Here is a 13908-nt window from a genome sequence, read left to right on the forward strand (position 1 = left end):
ATTCCAAGCACTGACATCTTTAGCCCAAGTTTAAAACCACTTTCCCCTATGTATGGGAAGGAAGTACACATAGCTCTTGGGACAGTCACAGATACTGCATTTGAGCTGCTCTTGAAATCTGTATTATTTTTATTATATATTTATTTCACAGAATCATAGAGATGGAAGGGATCCCAAGGGTCATCTAGTCTAACCCCCTGCAATGCAGGAATCTCAGCTAAAGCATCCATGACAGACGGCCATCCAAGCTCTGTTTAACAACCTCCAAGAAAGGAGAATCCGCCACCTCTTGTGGGAGTCTGTTCCACTGCAGAACAGCTCCTACTGTCAGAACGTTCCCCCCCGAATGTTTATTTGGAATCTCCTTTCTTGCAACTTGAAGTCATTGGTTTGAGTCCTACCCTCCAGAACATGAGAAAACAAGCATGCTCCTCCATGTGACAGCCCTTAAGATATTTGAGGATGGCTATCATATCTCCTCTCAGTCTCCTCTAAACATACCCAGCTCCTTCAAGCGCTCCTTGTAAGGCTTAGTTTCCAGACCCTTGATCATCTTGGTTGTCCTCTTCTTCACACCTTCCAGCTTGTCAACATGCTTCTTAAATTGTGGTGGCCAGAATTGGACACAGTATTCCAAGTGTGGTCTAACTAAGACAGACAGAGTGACACAAGAACAAATGCAACCTAAAATGTTCACTGATAAGATGTGTAAAATAGCAGATCCAACTCACCCCCCCCCCCAAATGAGCGGAAGATTCATCATCATCATCATCATCATCATCAAACCTTTTATTGGCATCACATACAAACATTCATAGTAAATTAATACAGAATTTTTGTTGTTGTTTAGTTGTTTAGTTGTGTCCGACTCTTCGTGACCCCATGGACCAGAGCACGCCAGGCACTCCTGTCTTCCACTGCCTCCCGCAGTTTGGTCAGACTCATGTTCGTAGCTTCGAGAACACTGTCCAACCATCTCGTCCTCTGTCATCCCCTTCTCCTTGTGCCCTCCATCTTTCCCAACATCAGGGTCTTTTCCAGGGAGTCTTCTCTTCTCATGAGGTGGCCAAAGTATTGGAGTCTCAGCTTCAGGATCTGTCCTTCCAGTGAGCACTCAGGGCTGATTTCCTTAAGAATGGATATGTTCGATCTTCTTGCAGTCCATGGGACTCTCAAGGGTCTCCTCCAGCACCAATACAGAATTACCACCGCCCCAATGTCACAGAACATTTGTCAAATAAAAAGAGGCAAAACAGTCTAACGTTACAGAACGGAAGATTAAAGTTTTTGCCTGGTGCCTAAAAATCAGATAGTGGTGGCACCGGGCATTCCTCCCTGAGGAAAGCATTCCACAAGTGGGAGCTACCCCAGAGAAGGCCCATTTTTATGTAGAACCTTTGTTTTTTGAGGCAGTTGCGTACATTATTCCCTCAAGCATTGTGTCAGACACAAGAGTGACTTGGATGGTTGCTTTCCATCACTGTACTATAAAATGCTTAGGAATTTTGCTGTGAGAGCTGTAAGCTTAAAAGTGGACCAGATGCTTAGTATGCAGAGATTCGCACGTTTAACCTCTGGCATCTCCAGGTAGGGCCAGGAAAGAACTCTGTGTGGAATTTTTGAAGAGCTACTACCAGATTTGCCATAATGCTGGGGTTGGGAATCTGTGGTTCACCAGATACTGTAGGACTCCAATTCCCATCAGCCCCAACCACTCCTGCTCCAAGTGTCTCTGGTTGCCATTGGCTCAGTTGCTCAGATCCTAAATAAGGGACTGGCAGGGAAAGTGAAGGAGCGAAAAAGAAGTGGACATTTAGGAAAGCAAGGGCCCAGGAAAGGAGTATTGGAAGACTGTAGGGCTGTAGGGAAGAAGAGAATATCGGAATACTTGGGGAAGGGAATCTGGGAAGGAGAGGGAATGCACAATGAAGGCAGGTCCATAAGACTTAGCTGCAGAGGAGTTCAGATACTGATTTGAAATAATCTGCTAAATATTTGGCTGTAGTTAGCTAGACTTGTGAAATGCATCCTAAGCTGTAATCTGAATTAATGTTTGCAATATTCAACTCTGAAAGAAGTCCATTTAAATTTGAATTGAATTACTGTTTTGGCAGTGAACTTCGGATCAGATGTCATTCTTCATAAAATGTTTGTTGGCAGTAATGGGAATTTTGTAGAATTTGTTATTTCTGAATAAAGGTGTGTGAGAGATATACACACACCTAGAGTTTGGAATCCACCGTCAGGTAGTTCACATTTTAATAGATGTTTCTTCTAAGTATTTCATATGTATTGGGATAACGGAGAAAGAAGATCTCCTTTCTCTACAGCATGCTATATGTCTTTTAAAAATAAATAAATAAATGTGTTTCCAGCCAAAACATCTGGGCTTAGTTTATGGAGTTAGCAAGCAGATTTAATGAATATTTATGGTTGACGTAGGGCTATAAAGCAGAGTCTTTACTTAAATCTAGGGAAACAATTAACTTCTTTAAAGATGAAAATTTTAAATTCTCTGTGCTCTTAAAGTTATTGGACTTTGAACACAGCCACTTGATAAACTGAAAAATGCAGCAATGTCCTTAAAATTATTTAAATCATATTAGTCATGTGCAGAATTTTCCATTGAGAAAACCTTCTTGCTATAATTGCTGACACATTGGTCATTTAGTAGAAATGGATTGCAGAGAATATATATTTTTGGAGAGTGATAATTTTTTTTCTTTAAGTATATTGTTTATATATTATGGAATAAAACTTATGGATCATAACTATGAAGGGGTGTGTGTGTATGTATATATACAATGGTAACATGAACTCCCTCATTGTGGGGTTTTTTAATGAAAGTGCAGTTTATAAATATTTAAAGAAAGAAAATAAAGGTGATACTACTTCCTATATTTGGGCACCCACGGAAAATGTGCAAAATTTATTGGCCACTATAGAAACGTGCAAAATTCCAGTCTTCCCATGGCTGTGCTATCAGTGATGCAGTAACATTTGTCTGAGAAACCAGTTCATAATTCACTCAGATTGCTCAGCTACAAATCCTTAGCCCTGAAGATATAATAATAATAATAATAATAATAATAATAATAATAATAATAATAATTTTATTATTTCAGTCACAGACCAGTTCCTGCTCACATACAATATCAGGAAAGTCATAAAACACGATAGGGATACGTTTGAATTTACAGTTGGGTATAACAAAGACAATACATATATAGCAACAGTTAAAATTAAATATATAATTTAAATCTTAATCGCTAAAATATAACCTAAAATTGTTGACGATATAAAAATTTCAAGTTTATATACTATAATTGTTTGACATCTGCATAAAAACTATTTAGAAGTTTACATTTTTATGACAAAAATTAAAATTGGGGAGGGGGAGGCACGGGTATCCTGTGTCATACTAATATCCATAGAAGCTTTCCAATATATATTAAAATAGATTATTGATACAAATTGTATGAATTGTTTTGATGAGTGTAGTTTAAACCCAGAGGAAACAAGAGGATAAGGAAGCAGTCAGAGTGTCTTGTAGCAAATGATAGCTCTTTCCAAATAGAAAAATATTCAGATGGAAGCAAATTCTATTCATTCTGTAGCATCAGAATTTTTGTCTTATATACGGTAAATGGGTGAGTGAATGAAAATGACCTAAATATATTTTGAGTTGCCTTATTTAAATCTACTCCACATAGATTTGAAGTCTTCTGCATGCACCAGGAAGCGTCCTCTGAGTAACTAGCTGCCACATCTGCAAAAATGGACTTGGCCGTGGTTACAATCCCTGAATGTAGATTCAGCTGTCAGCACCTTGTTATTGACTCCTCTTCCATCAGCCTGTTCTTTTCTTTTCCTATTAAGTAACTGTTTGCACTTTTAAAGCACAAAAGAAGAATGCTTTAAAACCGTTACGTATCAAATGAACTGTCAAGGAATAGACATGCTATAAAGATCAGAACTTTTTAAAAGCGCAATGTGACAGACAATTCTTCAGTGTATGCATTTAATGTATTAATATTTTTTTTTACAGGACACCTAAGAACTAACAGTTCAGGAACAAGTGAGTTTGTGAATCTGAAGGATCACTGCTCATATTCCATTAACCCACCATGCTTGGGGAAGACAGTGCAAGGATTCCTGCTATCACAAGGGGGTTTCCCTCCCCTCCCCCCCCCCAAAAAATTAGAATTATACATCATTTTAGGAATTTGCCACCTAGTGGTAGGCAAATGGAGCTGTATATTTTAAAACCTTCCTTGCTTCATCTGCCTAATCCTACCTTATTTTCTGCAATTTGAAAGACTTTGAGGCCAATATGGGCATAGTGTACTGACTTGCTGCTTAGTAAACTGAACAGCAGCACCAATGTTTCAGAGAGATCTGACAGGAATGTACTGCAAGCCTTAGGTGGCAGATGCTGAGGTGATGACCATGGTCCTCACTGTTCCTCCTGAGCTCCTCCCAGCCATTTCCCTTAGCTGGATATCAGAGCTTTATGTGCTACACAGCCTGTCATCCCCCTTGAAATTGCCCTGCTGGCATCAGATGCTACCATATTTTTGGTGTTGAAGTGAAATTAACAGTCAGCTTCTGGTCATGGAATGAGGGAGGCACCATCTTGAGATAGCAAAATACATTTTGTTGGCCCTAATGGTGCCTTTAGTCTTGGAAAAAGAGAATGACGATAACATAGATAAATTGGATATTAATCTCATGTTTCTGGTTTGGTGTGCAAGCTAGGTTTGGGGTCTGAAAAAGCTGAAGGCTACAGAATGAAATGAATTGCGCTATCAGTTATATTTCCTGGATTAGCAACAATAAAAATCCTACACTAGCCCTATGAAGCTTGGTGTTGCAGGATGTAATAAACAAAGATGGAATGTTTTTCCTTTGTAAACATTTTATTTTCTAGACAGCTGGATTGCATTGCGCACATCCAGGGACTAAGTGTATCAAGTTATTTGTTATCACAGACACTCAAATATGCCTTAAAACATTATCTGGTATTCTAAATCCAAAGAACATATTGTGATTTATTTATTTTTGTCTGAACATTTTGTGTGTGTGCGTTTCTCTGTTCCGTTTAGATAACAGTAAATAGAAAAAAAATTTAGGATTAAGATGTTTGCTCTCTTCTGCAAGTTTACAAGATGTTGGGATGCAGGAAATGTTTGCTACATGCTTAAGATATGGGTTTACTTCTGTGGGTTTGGCAAGTAAAAATACTGCTTTGAAAAAATTAGTTGACCGCAGCAGGCAAGCTTGTGCTCATTTTATCCCATTAAACATCCCCAGCTGTATGCTGTGCACCTAGTCACATTTACAATTTTTCCAGGGCGCACAACTCTTGACATGGTTGCTTATCTCTTGTGCGTAAATACCACAGCTCATATTTTTTTATAATTGAAATACATTTTGCCGTCTTCTGGCTCACTATTGTCACAAAAAAGTTCTAGAATAGAAAGCAGACCAAAATCCCACCCTCCATTCTCACTCTGGGAAGCATTCCATTTTCTTCTGGTGAGGGTAACAAAAGGACCTTAGCTTTCCTCTCCAGTTTAGAGGTGAAGAGAGACTGATACCAACCTCGCTGTTGGGCTGAGATTTGGATGTGTAGATCACCTACAAGGATCCCATATCTCAAGAGTCTCCTCCAGCACCATAATTCAAAAGCATCAGTTCTTCGGCATCAGCCTTCTTTATGGTCCAGCTCTCACTTCCATACATCACTACTGGGAAAACCATAGCTTTAACTATACGGACCTTTGTCGGCAAGGTGATGTCAATCTGCTTTTTAAGATGCTGTCTAGGTTTGTCATTGCTTTTCTCCCAAGAAGCAGGTGCCTTTTAATTTTGTGGCTGCTGTCACCATCTACAGTTATCATGGAACCCAAGAAAGTAAAATCTCTCACTTCCTCCATTTCTTCCCCTTCTATTTGCCAGGAGGTGATGGGACCAGTGACCATGATCTTCATTTTTTTATGTTGCGCTTCAGACTATATTTTGTGCTCTCCTCTTTCACCCTCATTAAAAGGTTCTTTAATTCATCCTCACTTTCTGCCATCAAGGTTGTGTCATCTGCATATCTGAGGTTGTTGATATTTCTTCCAGCAATCTTAATTCCGGCTTGGGATTTATCCAGCCCAGCCTTTCGCATGATGAATTCGGGTAGGATATGGGTGATCACAAATGTTGACGTGGCTACCAAGACCACTCATAATGTGTAGACCCTTGAGAATTGCATGCAGATGAGTCTACATTCCACTAGCAGCAGAAACATAACAGGAGGAATTGTGTGCTATGTCAATGTATGATTGCTACTCTGGTGTTCATTTAAAAAGATGTTTTCCAATATCTTTCGCACTTCTCCAAAACAGACTTTTGTTTGGGAAACTGACTTTTGCCATCAGTTGAATAAAACAATGCTCCCTCCCCCCTCAAACGTGCAAATCATCGTTGCCACTTGAATCTGGAAGAACTCCAGGAATGTTATAGCCTTGGGATATTTCCAGATGTTTTCAATTGGAAACCCACTGTCTCCACACACCATGCCTCTGAAAACATATGTCTAAACCACTTTATCCATTTGCACCAAAAGAAGTGTTCTCTTACAGGAGAAATTGAGGCCACTGAATTTCTTAAGGCCAAGTGATGTATCCAGTTTCTGTTTATTGATGAGCAATCTAGTAACTAGTGAAGGCTTTCCTTAAAACTGTCAGTCTAAAATTAATCAATTTCTAATTGCTTTTGCATATATAAAGAAGCAATAAAAGCATCATGGATTTTTACCCTGTACCTATTCCTTTGTAGCTATGAAGGAAAAGGAATTGCTGTTGATTAGTATCTATATTCCCATTTGTACCATAATTTATCCATCTTGTTCCCCCCCCCCAAAATAAACAAACATAATATTAACTTTAAGGAAAAGGGTCAGAAAATGGCTTCCTACATACAGACGCTGATTTGCAATGAATTGATCTTCTGTGTAAGGGTCTTTTCTTTGTATGAAGGTCCCTAAATCGTACCACCCTTAAGAAATCATACATTACTTGGAATGCAAAACACATTAGTGGTGAATAATGTCATCTGAAACAATATTTTAAAAGCAGTCTTGCAGTCCTGACCTGATATATGTGATGTTTTTATTGTGAAAATCTTATTTTCTCTCTCTCAAAGAATTAACAAGAAAAAATTAAATATAGGCACTTTTTAATCTTAAATATTGTTATAGAAATGGGGGGGAAGGGATCCCTCTAAACACTAGGAACAAATAAATACTAGGATTTTGATTGGGGATGGACTAAAACATGGGTAGGCAAACTAAGGCCCGGGGGCCGGATTCGGCCCAATTGCCTTATAAATCTGGCCTGCGGACGGTCCGGGAATCAGTGTGTTTTTACATGAGTAGAATGTGTGCTTTTATTTAAAATGCATCTCTGGGTTATTTGTGGGGCATAGGAATTCGTTGTTCTTCTCCCCCGCCCCTCCCCATATAGTCCGGCCCTCCACAAGGTCTGAGGGACGGTGGACCGGCCCCCGGCTGAAAAAGTTTGCTGACGCCTGTACTAAAACATAAACTGCAGGGCTGTGGCAAACGGGGAATTTCTGGCCTACCTATTGCAAATCAGTTTGGCTGGCTGAGGGAAGGGCAGGCCTGTTAGCATTACAATGGAGAGCCATTGAGGGTTAGCAACTCCTTGCCCCAGCTGTGGCCAGAGACTAGAGATTTGGAAGGTTGCCAGGGTAGCTGCTCTGGGGGAGGGCAAGGGGCTTCTGGGCCATGCTGTAAGATCTGGACTCCCTTCCATGCAGACTGAAGGTATAAATATGTGAATAAACCATATTTCTTAAAGCATGACAGTCTCCGTCATGTCTTCCATTCTCCAAAGGGACACAGACCCTGTTTGTGCTCCTCTGACCCCATGCGCTCTGGCCACTGCTTGGCAGAGAGAGGGGGCAAGTGCCGGGCTTTTGTAACAATATATCTGTGCCAAAAATTATCTTGGTGCACAGCCAGTTCCCATAATGCCATTTCCCAAACTAGAAAAATATTTCAAATTACTAGGAACTAGGACTGAGCATGTCTCTCATATTCATTATTATCAGTGTCATATTTATAGGCTCTGGACAGCACAATGTCTGGGATTCCTCTCACCCTGGAAATATCTGTACGCATACAGGATGCATATAGTCTGCCTTTATTGCACATAAATTTAGATGTACTGGTTAAACAGCAAAATAGTTACATCTGGTCAGTCATGCAGGCTTATAAACAATTGTCCTGGTCACGAGTAATGAGTAAAAATTGCCTTCAGATGATTAGGCAAGGAACAATGTTTCCTTTTTGTTCATTTAGGCCTCAGATAACTAGCTGTGGTATGTGTAGGCAGGTGAACTTAACTGAAAAGCTGAGGTGATTAATTGCTATCTATGGCTGGGAATTTTGAAAAAGCATGCAGTGAATAGAACAACATTTCCCTTACATTTTGTTGTTGGCATCCGTCTGTCTTGAGAGACTGTGAAGTTTGCATCCTCTTCGGTCGTGGAAGGTTTAGCATCTGCCTCCAGACCAGCCCTGGGATGAATAATCTGAGTTATTCATGCACAGAAAAGTGTGTGTAACATCTGACTGGGGCACTGAATACTCTGTAGTTGTTGATGCCTTGATAGCTTTATGCCTCAGATTATGCCAGCAGTGGACTAAATTTGAGCACTTGATCTTTAGATGTGGCAGTTTCCTTTCATAGATGCAAAAAGTAGGTTATGGTAAAAAAAACAAAAAACCAGATACTATTTCTCTGCTTCTAGGGCTATATATCTCTAAGCCTTTTGGCATCTGAATCAAATAATAATCTCTAACTTTTGAGTATTTGCCAAGACACACAGTTAAATTGAGTCTAGAGCAGATTACGCCATCAAAGTGGCTTGAGGAGTTGGAATGGAATTGAGGAATAAGCTTAAATTGCTCAAGAAAATGCTTACGTTCTTTAATGTTGACTGTCTGGCTTTTAAAATATGCAACTGCATGTTTTGCTTTGAAAAATTATGGGAATTTTAAATGCCATTAATCCAAATGAGGATAATGCTCTGTGACTAGGAAGCTGGGAATTGTTTGCTGTATCAGATTGTATTTATTAGCCTAAGTGGGAGCAGTATTGTTGGATATTTTCAATCTGTTGTTCCTTGTGAAGGAGTTGCTTTATATGTGAGAATTTTCTACATGAGTATATTTCTCAAACTGGAAGCCAGCATAGGCCATAACCGTAAAAGTCTATACAAGTTAGTAGCCCTCAGCCAATGTCAAAACCCTGTTTTCCCACACATTCAAGAACCTGAAAGGAAGGCCTGTTATCATTTATTTATCCTACCTTTATTGACTGCAGGTATTCCTGTCACATATGCACAATAAATTATAGGCATGCTAAGGCATTTCCCTCAATGCATGATCTCTGTATCTATGGCCAAGGTCAGGGAGTGTGCATGATCAGTGCCAAACCATCCCCATACTGAATGCAACGGTTCTGCAGGGACACCGACTCATGCTCTCTTGAATGTGGTGGAACTGTCCCTGAGATTGGAGACACTTGTCAAACAAGGTCTCCAACCACTTGAGCAGGCATGAATAGAAGCCACCACAAACCAACCCCACACAACACTGGGAAGTTCAGGGGGGAAGCAATGTGTGAGCGGGCATTGGGGGGACTTTGGTGCATGCCTCCTGCCACACTTTGAGTGTTGCAAATTCCTGAGCACATCTGAAAAGTACCAGATGACCAGTATTCGAAACTCAGATTTGGCTAGGCGCCAAATGGCTCCTTGAGTTACAGTTGCCAAAACAGAATGCCTAGTTGCCATTTTTGGGCCAGGTGGCTTGAAAAATCATACTTTCCATGAAATTCATTCTGATTGTGCAGATAAAATATAGAATAGAACAGAATTCTATTCTGTAGGATAGAGTTCTACAGGATGTATTGCGTGTGTGTGAAAACAGTCAAGATCCAAGGATCTCCAGGTATTCACCTGCAGATGGTGGAGACACCAGACGCCTTCTTGACTTGATCACGTGCCAATAGACAGGTATAAAATTTGCCTGATACCTGGCAACTTTTGAACGCTGCGGCTGACACACTGCCTTCAACTTTTCTCAAGGGCGGCTGCTATGGTCTTCCTTTCCCCTTGAAGACCTTCTTAGTTTCTGCTTTCAGTGACTTCATCTTTAAGATGCTGGCTCCTTCATCGTCAGCTGCCTTCTGCCAAAGGGATTTCTCAGGTCCTAGCCTCTCTCTGGACTTCAGTTACTTTAGTCCTGGCTGCTGCTGCTGCTGCTGCTGCTTTCCACACCACATTCTTTGCCTTTCTTCTTCAGAGCCTCGTCTTTCACTTCTCAAAGGTTCTCTTCTCAGGCTGTTAAATAGTGCTGAGCCTACCTTTCCGTTCTCTCCTGTTGGAAATCTCCAGCCAATTACCAGGCTCTCAGTGAAATTTTGAATTTTGATTGGCCTATAAATATGAACCACTATGTTTGAATGGAATGCCCAGTAAAGGACCCATCACTTTGTGAATGAATTTAGCTACAAATTTTATTTTTGTCCAAAGCCATTTGTTTAGATACTATTCCTGGTGCTATCCTATCACTTGGCTAGACAGCTGAATCTGTATATAGAAATAAGTGTTTAGAAACAGTTTATATCTCCTTTTCTCCATCTTTTGCAAGCAGTAATAAGTCTACAAAACATCCACTTTTGATATTGCAAGTCTTCAAATATTGCCAGTTTGTCATATTTTCTACTTTGCTTTTAAACAGAGTCTGCTATTCTCAACATATTTTTAAACAATTCCCAGTAGCCTTGCAAAGCAAACCTACAACTTTGGGAAGAAATTGGCTTGTAAAAAAACAAAAGCCGGGGAAGGAAATCATTGCCCTCCAGGACTTTTAAAATCTATATTAGCATGACTTGACAATAAACGTTTGTCTCTGCCAAGGAGCTTTCTCATGGGTATTGATTTTTCTTTCTTTTTTGTTTTAAAAGTTATAGTTCCATGTGATCACAATTAATATTGACATATTTGAGATCTAGAGCACTTTTGTACGCTATTCAAGATTGACCCTGCATAAAGTTATGCCTTCATATATAACAAAAAATGTATATCCTCAGGCATTGGAGGATTTGTAGTGCCTCAACACAGTCCTGGATTTGCATGAAGTCAGGGGCAGGCAGGGAAACAAATGAGAAGACATGTTGCACAGCAGCAGTGGCGGTGGCATAGGACCCTTTCCCAACTCCTTTATTGCTGTACTGAAACTTTGTCTGAAACCACTGCTTTCCCTCTCAGTTTCTCTCCCTCGCTTGTTGTACTTCAGTGAGCTTTATGAATGAGGTGAGATTTAAGGCAACACCTCCCATCTCAGCCAGATCCACTTTCCATCAATGGCCATATGAACATTTGCTTAATATTCTGCTTGTATCAATGGCTTCGCAAGCCCACCGTTACTTCTGAACCTGGCGAACAGCTTTTCATTTCAAAAAGAGAGTGCATTTCAGAAGAAAGTCTGTTATACTGAAACTGTTGCTATTTTTGTCGTCATTAATATTCCCAGTAGCTTTGGTTGTTTGCGCAAGCCACTGCTGAACTATTCTCTTAATAATTTTGTGGTAACAGAATCAATTAAATGGATAACCTCTGGTTAATATAACAAGTTACCAAGTCAGCCCATGTCTTCTTAGTTTGAAGAGAGAGCAACTCTTTCTGAAAAAGTTGAGCTTTGTTTCCGTACTTGGAAGTAAATAGGCTATCCACATTGTAGAAATCACTAAGCTCCAGTCCGTTTGCTTGATTCTTAGCAGATGTTTGGTGTAAACCTGGGTGCTTTTTTTCTTTTTTATATATAGTGATCCAGCTGCTAAATCTCTGTGGGAGTCCTTGATGAATTTCAAGCAGAAAGAAGCTGTGATGGAAGTCAGGAGACACCTAGTGGAAGCTGCAAGCAGGGAAAATTTGCCAATCAAGATGAGCATGGGTAAGTAAGCCTTGGAGTGGGCCTGTGCGTACTCTTCATCTGTGTCCAGCCATTTAATCAGTGTAGCTATTTCTCAGACGCTGATCATTCTGAAATCATTTGTCTTTAAATAAATCTGGGGTTGTTAACTGCGGTTTGGTGACGAGCCATGTGTTTTAGCAATCAGTTCTTTGGAGCTTGGTGAGTTATCAATCAGTGTTTTGAAATGGATTCAAAATGTTACGCAGTTGTAGCCTGACTTACAGGCTGATAATACACTCATAAAAATATACAATGTCACCTCTTGCCTTTAATGCTTTGAAGTATGAGCCTGGGGACAGAAGGGGTTATTCAGAGCCTTGTTCTTGTGCCCAAAAAACTGCAGTTTTCTCAGTTTCCACTTATGGCTGCGGCACAGCTCTCGTCTCATTCTGTGTTGTTTTCTTTGCCTTCAGTATTACGGGGCAACCTTGTATATCATATGGGCAACGTTGTATACGCCTTAGGCAATTAGGAATTTGATGCCGGCAAGTGAATAGGCTGACAAAGCAGGGATGGATTGTCCCAGGTGGAAGGTCATTTATCTTACCTTGCCTTCTAAGAGACTAGTAGCATCCTTCTCCTCCTCCAGTGGTGTTGCAGCCTTTGCTGGCAACCGGGGCGTGTGCACACACAGAGGCGGGGCATGGAGGGGGATCAGAACCCATCACACCAGCCCAGCCCTTACACCTGACACCTCCGGGGTGTGGAGGGTTCACAGAGCCTGCGTGGCAGGCCAGCCTGGCTCTCACTACCAGAGCCAAGTGGGACTGCGTTGCACCGCCTGCACAGCTGATGCGGCCCTTGGCAGGTGAAACTGCCCAAAGCTGGCCAGGGGGCCATTCAGCGAGGGGGCCAGAGATGCAGTGGCGAGGTCCAGCTGGGCTCCAGGGCCCAGAAACCCCCAGTGGCAGGCAGGGCAGGACAGGAATCCCTCTAAAAACCATACACCCAGGGCTACAGCACCCCTGCACCCTTGTCCTCTTCCACATCCAGCATAGAAACACAAGCTACTTCCCTCTTAGCATGCTAGTAATTGTATTTTTCTCTGCAGCCTAATTATTTTTGTAAGCCTATTCACAAGGCTGAAATGGATACTTGGGGCACCATCTTGCTGTAGTGGCAGATGGATAGGCAAGTGCCCTGTGCTTCCTGGTCCCCCCCCCCCCAACAATGTTGTGTTCAATATCTGCTTTCCCCCATCTTTGGGACATAATATACAGTGGTATCTCGGGTTAAGTACTTAATTCGTTCCAGAGGTCCGTTCTTAACCTGAAACTGTTCTGAACCTGGAGCACCACTTTAGCTAATGGAGCCTCCTGCTGCCGCCGCGCTGCTGGAGCATGATTTATGTTCTCATCCTGAAGCAAAGTTCTTAACCTGAGGTACTATTTCTGGGTTAGCGGAGTCTCTAACCTGAAACGTATGTAACCTGAGGTACCACTGTAGTCTCAACAGAGCTTCTAGGTGGAAGAAAAGCAAAGGCTCTATTTCAAATCTAGTGTCATGTATGCATCCTGTCCCTGTATCCCATGCAAGAGCAGTGCATGAACATCTCTGCCTTCATTATACAGAAAATCAGCCTGGGACTATTTCCAGACAAGTTCTTTTGTTAAGTGGTCTATAAGTACCGTTGTGTTTGTTGTTGTTGTTTATTTGCCACTGAATGGGAAAGTTGAATAACTGAAACACAGGTGTACCTATTTCAAGTTTGTGTGTGCCTGTTACCTATTTTCCGAATCATAAGCTCATCTGGTATTGACGATTTCATTATTGTCTAAAAATATGAGCCTTAGTGTGTATGCACATATATATGTTCAATAAGGAAATACTGAGTGATTGCTTTAAGATAC

At 41.0% G+C, this 13908-nt stretch overlaps 1 protein-coding gene across 4 annotated transcripts in view; it reads left to right on the plus strand.

The window, feature by feature from the left end:
- Positions 1-13908, plus strand: part of SCFD2 (sec1 family domain containing 2) — a 149053-nt gene that overhangs the window by 3891 nt on the left and 131254 nt on the right. For all 4 annotated transcript variants that reach the window (XR_013990373.1, XM_081020513.1, XM_081020511.1 and 1 more), the window contains exon 3: positions 11910-12037. Coding sequence is in view for 3 of the 4 variants with exons in the window: in XM_081020513.1 (XP_080876639.1) it covers positions 11910-12037 (128 nt within the window). In the remaining variant the exon portion in view is untranslated. The remainder of the gene's footprint in view (positions 1-11909; positions 12038-13908) is intronic.

The sequence above is a fragment of the Podarcis pityusensis genome (assembly GCF_964106645.2).
Source record: "Podarcis pityusensis genome assembly, chromosome: 9".
NCBI classification, from domain to species: Eukaryota; Metazoa; Chordata; class Lepidosauria; order Squamata; family Lacertidae; genus Podarcis; species Podarcis pityusensis.